This window comes from Vidua chalybeata, chromosome 3 (genome assembly GCF_026979565.1).
Source record: "Vidua chalybeata isolate OUT-0048 chromosome 3, bVidCha1 merged haplotype, whole genome shotgun sequence".
Classification (NCBI taxonomy): Eukaryota; Metazoa; Chordata; class Aves; order Passeriformes; family Viduidae; genus Vidua; species Vidua chalybeata.
The window spans coordinates 22,680,326-22,686,012 of record NC_071532.1 but is presented as its reverse complement, the minus strand read 5'-3'; the positions used below and the strand labels follow the sequence as shown (position 1 = coordinate 22,686,012).

The 5,687-nt window shown below is 52.9% G+C and overlaps 1 protein-coding gene across 1 annotated transcript; it reads left to right on the top strand.

The window, feature by feature from the left end:
* Positions 1 to 520: 520 nt before the first annotated feature.
* Positions 521 to 3,021, top strand: LOC128785841 (acrosin-like). The gene is made up of 5 exons (XM_053938675.1): positions 521 to 713; positions 993 to 1,208; positions 1,522 to 1,793; positions 2,062 to 2,207; positions 2,644 to 3,021. Exons 1-5 carry the CDS (start codon positions 643 to 645, stop codon positions 2,815 to 2,817), a joined length of 879 nt encoding a protein of 292 aa, XP_053794650.1. The 5' UTR covers positions 521 to 642; the 3' UTR covers positions 2,818 to 3,021.
* Positions 3,022 to 5,687: the final 2,666 nt, after the last annotated feature.

The following is a 5,687-nucleotide window of genomic DNA, read 5'->3' as shown; positions in this document are numbered from 1 at the left end:
CTCTGTTATGCAAAGCATGGGCAGTTCACAGCCTCTGGTCCTGGGCTCCTGCCAGCCAGAGCTCAATCTGCAGCTGGCACAGCTCCCTGCCCCAAATGGGTTCCTCAGCCACTGCCTGCCGTGGGGACTGCACAGCCTCATCCTGCAAGAAGAGGGGCCTAAAGAAAGCAACAGAGAGTTTTCTCACAAGGGCAGGTCCTGATAGGACAAGGGGCAATGGCTTTACAGTGACAGAGGGTATCTTTAGATGAGATCATAGGAAGGAATTCCAGATTGTGACAGTACTGAGGCCATGGCATGAATTTGTTCAAGGACTGCTCTCAAGCCAAGCTCTGGACACTCTTGACAATAGGGTCTAGTGCAAGACCCTCCCTGTCCATGGTAGGGGGTTGGAACTAGATGATCTCCAAGTTTCCTTCCAACACAGACCATTCTATTGCTCCTTGATTTGATGCTGCCCTCCCCCAGTGAGCCCCCTTGATAGGGGCCACAGTGCCCAGAACATGGAACTCACCCCTCTATGACATCAGCCCCAGGGCTGAAGGCACCACGGGCAGCACGGCTGCTGCAGGCACTGCGGCTGTGGCTGTGCTGCTGCACGGAGCTCTCAGTTCTTGCAGCTGACACGTGCCTCTGGCAGCCATGAATTGGCTCGGCCTCCTCGTCCTGCTGACTGTGGCAGGGCTGGTGCATGGGATATCGGACAACTGCAGGTGAGTGGTGCCAGGCCCTGGGAGGGAGCCACGGCAACACTTGCAGACTTCCCTGGAAGGGACCCACATGTCTCCCATAGCCAGGTAACAGCTTTCGACCCACCATGGGAAGCCTCAGTTCTTTGCCAGCAGCCAGGTGCTGGCACGGACAGACGCACACCCCATGGGCTTCCCTGGCCTGCAGTGCATGCAAGCCCTTGTGGGGAGGGCAGAGGGCTGAGCTTCAGCCTGAGCCACAGCAGGCCATGAAGCAGCATGGAAATGACTTTCTGCTTGCAGATGGACATGCGGCCTCCGACCCATGGTGTCTGACTCCATACCTCCTGATGATGGCATGACACGCATCGTGGGTGGCACAGGTGCCAAGCCTGGGGCTTGGCCCTGGATTGTCAGCATCCAGCATCCGAGGATACCAGGCACAAAGCATTTCTGTGGAGGGTCTCTCATCAGGGCAGAGTGGGTCCTCACAGCAGCCCACTGCTTTGACCTCATTTTGTAAGAAGGGGCAGGAAATGGGAACATCCCCACAACACCAGCAGGTGCCCTGTGAGCAGCACCACCTGCTACTCCCATCCCCTTACCTCTCAGGCAGCCAGGCTGCCACAGTGCTCAGGAGAAGCCTGGGCTTGTGCCAAGGCTTCCTAGCAGCCTCCAGTTTGACATTCCCCCAGCCTAAGGCATGCAAGGGCACTCACACCTGCCAGAGCACTGCTCCCTCTCTGCCTTGCCAAGCAGAGATCTGGCAACTGCTGGGTGGCTACGGCACATGGATCTGCTCCCTCTCAGCCCCCTCTCCATCTGCTTCCAGTAACACCTCCTTGATCTACGTGGTGATTGGGGCCACCCAGTTGACTCAGCCGGGCCCTGGGGCACAAGTCCGCCAAATTAAGAAGTTACTACGTCATGAAAAATATCGGAGACGTGACTTGAGCAATGACATTGCCTTGCTGGAATTGAGCAACCCCGTCCAGTGCAACCCCTACATCCAGCTGGCCTGTGTAGCCGATGCTATCTTAGAAGCATCAGTGTCACAGGAGCATAACTGCTGGATTGCTGGCTGGGGTGCCACCACTGCAACAGGTGAGTTTCCATGAGGGACTCCAAAGCCAGCTCAGCACACAGGGGAGATGGCCTGGGTTTCCACACAGCAGAGGCCAAAGCCAGGCTGCAGGACATACACCTCTACAGATATGAGCCTGGCCTGCTCCCCAAAGGCTGGCAGCAGGGTCACAGTGCCCCAGTACCGCTGCAGAGGCAAAGCCATGCCCTAGGGAAGGGGATCCCCAAAAGACAAGGGTGAAGAACTGGCAATGAGCTGCTGGGGGTTCGTTTCCTTCTGTGTTCACAGATAAAACCCCGAGTGATCAATTGCAGGAGGCCAAGGTACACATTATCAATATCCATCTGTGCAACAGCACCTTCTGGTACTCAGGGAAAATCCACACCTACAACTTGTGTGCTGGTTACCCTCAGGGCAACATTGACACCTGCCAGGTAGGAGTGTACCACGAGCCACTCAGCCCCCAGCAGCACCAGCCCCCAGCAGCACCACCGCAACACAGCCCAGGGCCTGCTTTGCCCGACCACTCAGTCGCTCTCCCAGCCCCATCTCCTCCCCAACTGTTGTGGGGGCTTCCCACACAATCCCCATCCACACCTGCCTGCCCAGGCCTCCCCTTGTGCCAAAAGCCCAGAAAGCCCAGCTAATGATCCTGGTAGCCCAGAGGTCCAGGTGCCAAATGTCCATCCTCTGCACATCCAGGAGCCCTGTGCAGAGACAACAGAGAGAGCCCTACCCTACAAGAACCCAAGTCATTCACAGCCAAGCTTCTGGAGGCTCAAGCACCTGAATACAGTTCTGGCTGTGAGACAGCCCCAGTGCTGGCAGGGGCCACCCAACACCACCTTAATCCTCTGTGCTCTGCTGCAGGGTGACAGCGGTGGTCCTCTCATGTGCCAGGACAACAACGCTGATTACTGGTGGGTTGTTGGAGTGACCAGCTGGGGAAAAGGCTGTGCCAGAGCAAGGCAGCCTGGAGTCTACATCTCCACTCAGTACTTCTATGACTGGATTCTGGCCCACATGGGCACAAACAATGTTTAAAGTGCTTCTTGAGCACCAGGGTGGCCAGCCTCCAGGGCAGGCTGCAGGGCATATCAAGTGTTTCTTGCTGGAGCAATGCCTGTTGATCCAAAGGCAGCCTCATGTCAAAACCCTGCTCTGTCCTGACAACACTCATCTCCTCTGTGCACACAAACACTGGAGCTGACGTAGTGGTTGAAGTAAAGTTGCCAATCATCACAGGAACCATCTTTTTGACTGAATTCTGACTCCTGGGCAAGGCAAAGACTTCCATATTCCGCACCTGCAGAATGAGCCTGGGGGCGCCAAAGGACAGAGCGGCTCCAAAGAGCTCCAAAGTGCCTGGTCATAGACAAGAGTGCTCTGAGCCACCATGGGCTGGAGGAACCTGGCACATCAAGCCTAGGAAAGGGATAGGAAAAAAGCTGATACCTTGGAGGCAATGATCAAATGCACTTGGGCTGCTGATTTAGGGCCTGGTGTGAGCCTGGGCTAAGGGAACACATCTGGGAAACTCCCAAGGGAAACTCTTGGCTCCTGACTGGAGTGCCAGTGCCCTAAGGCAGACCCAGATTTCATGGGCAGCAAAGGGGGATTGATGTGCCAGGTAGTCACACTTCACAGATACTCAAAGGAGGAGCTGGGGTCATTCTGGGGAGAGGAACCTGGCAGGAACAGTAGGAAAGCACACCAGGAATGCCAAGGTGTGTGGGCCAACACCACCTGCAACACCAAGGCTGTTCACAGGCAGGGCCAACCTGTGAGCCAGGGGGAAATGATGCCTGGGCTTTTGGCTCCATATTTGGCAGGAGATGAGGGCAGAGAAAGGGACGAGTTGAGGGGCTGTATAAGCCTGGCCAAGGGAGAGAAGGAGCAATCAAAGAGCCAGCTGCACAGACACCAACTGCAGCTTGCTGAGCTTGTTTTCCAGAGTGCTGCACAGAATCACTACAGGATGGGAAAGAACCTTCTTAACTTGCTAATTTACAAATCATCTACATACTGTACAAATTTACCCCAAGACTTTATACTCATTTATTCAACCCCAGATTATTCATGTTGGGGAAAAAAAATAAACGGTAGGGCATCCTGCAACTCCTCATGGAAAACATGTACAAAGCTACCCTCTGTCACTGTAAAGCCATTTCCCCTTGTCCTATCAGCACATCTCACAATCACGGATAATCTGGAAGACTGTCCATTGTTAAATCTTCCTCTCAGTCTTGTGCCCACTTTTAGGTAGCCTCTTTGCCCTGCTGACCTGAGGTATCATGGGCCTATTGAGCTAGGAACAACTTCCCCTTGTGCTGCCAATCCAAATTTATCTGTAACACCTTGATTTTGTAGCTTGATCCACCTGTTCATTGTTGCCTGACTCTTCGGCATGGGGACATCTACATGACACACTCAAACAGTCAGCTTCTCTACCCAGGCAGTGATGTCTTGCCATTCTTCAGCAGCCCAGACTAGTTTTCCTCTACACCGCATTTGGCCTTTTACCACTTTTCCAGCCACCCCAGACTGCTTGCTACCATCCACCAGTCAGTGTAGAGGTACAGTGTTGGCCACTTCTCTTACACAGCAATGTCCAAAGCCAGCTGGACAATTTTCAACTCTACAATCTGACTGGATCCACCTCGTCCTTCAGTAGCTTCCACAACACAGGGCTCTATACAGCTCTTTTCTATTTCCTACTGGACCCTACAATACCCAGAATCCATCAGTGAAGAGGGTGTACCATCCTTCACTTTCAGGTATCTGGTTATATGGTGGGGCTTCCTCAGCACACGTTCTTCCTCTTATGATGATAATTAAAAGTTCTCACCTCTGGACCAGTTTGTGATGACTGCCAAGATCCCAGGTTGATTTAGGTTTCCTATTTGAGCTCACTGTGATGAGGGTGATCCATTTACTCCAGGTAGCATCTGTGGCATGATGTATTGCAGGGACCTTCCCTTTAAATATCCAGCCCAGCACTGGTAGTTAGGGTACCAGAAGGAGCTGTGCTTCAGTGCCAGTAATTTCTGAGGCAGCTCAAACCCCTACATAAGCTGCAAGAATCTATTCCTCAGTTGGGGTGTAGCTGGCCTCAGAGTCTGTATGCATGACTCCAAAACCCAAGAGGTCAGCCTCAGGTCTTACCAGGTCCCTTCTGCCAGAGGCTCCAGGAAGGACCATTCTCCACAGCTGTGGTGTAGAGCACATTCTTCACATCCTATCCTGTCCTGTTAGGCCCAAGTGCTATTGCATGGACAATTGTATGCTTGATCTGCTCAAAAGCTTACTGTTGCTCAGGGCCCCAGTCAAAATAATTTTTCTTTCGTGTCATGAGGTTGAGAGGTCTTACAATCTGGCTGTATTCTAGGATGTGCCTTCTTCAAAAGCCCACAGTGCCTAGGAAAGCTTGTGTTTCTTTCTTACTGGTCAGTGGGGACATAGCACTTATCTTATTAATCATATCTGTTGGCATCTGCCTGCATCCATCTCGCCACTTCATCCATAGGAAATTAATTTCCTGGACAGGCGCCTTGACTTTACTTCATTTGGAAGTAAAACCTGCTTCCAGAAGACTCTGGATTATTCTCTCTCCTTTCTCATAAACCTCCCCTGCCGCGTTCCCCCATACAATGATGCCATCAATGTAATGCAGATGTTCTGAAGCCTCACTCTTCTTCAGTGCAGCCTGGATCAGTCCATGGCAGATGGTGGGGCTGTGCTTCCACCACTGGGGCAGCTGGTTCCAGGTATACTGCACACCTCTCCAGGTGAAAGCAAACTGAGGCCTGCACTCTGCTGCCAGAGGAATGGAGAAAAGCGTATTTGCAATGTCAATAGTGGTGTACCACTTCACTGCCTCGGACTTCAGCTCATACTGGAGCTCCAGCATGTCC

What these genes read in the sequence shown, in the direction of transcription:
- LOC128785841 (XM_053938675.1), top strand. Translation starts at nt 643, where the DNA reads ATGAATTGGCTCGGCCTCCTCGTCCTGCTGACTGTGGCAGGGCTGGTG. An exon ending in GGGATATCGGACAACTGCAG is followed by an intron (nt 714 to 992) that starts GTGAGTGGTGCC and finishes TTCTGCTTGCAG; the next exon opens with ATGGACATGCGGCCTCCGAC. An exon ending in CACTGCTTTGACCTCATTTT is followed by an intron (nt 1,209 to 1,521) that starts GTAAGAAGGGGC and finishes ATCTGCTTCCAG; the next exon opens with TAACACCTCCTTGATCTACG.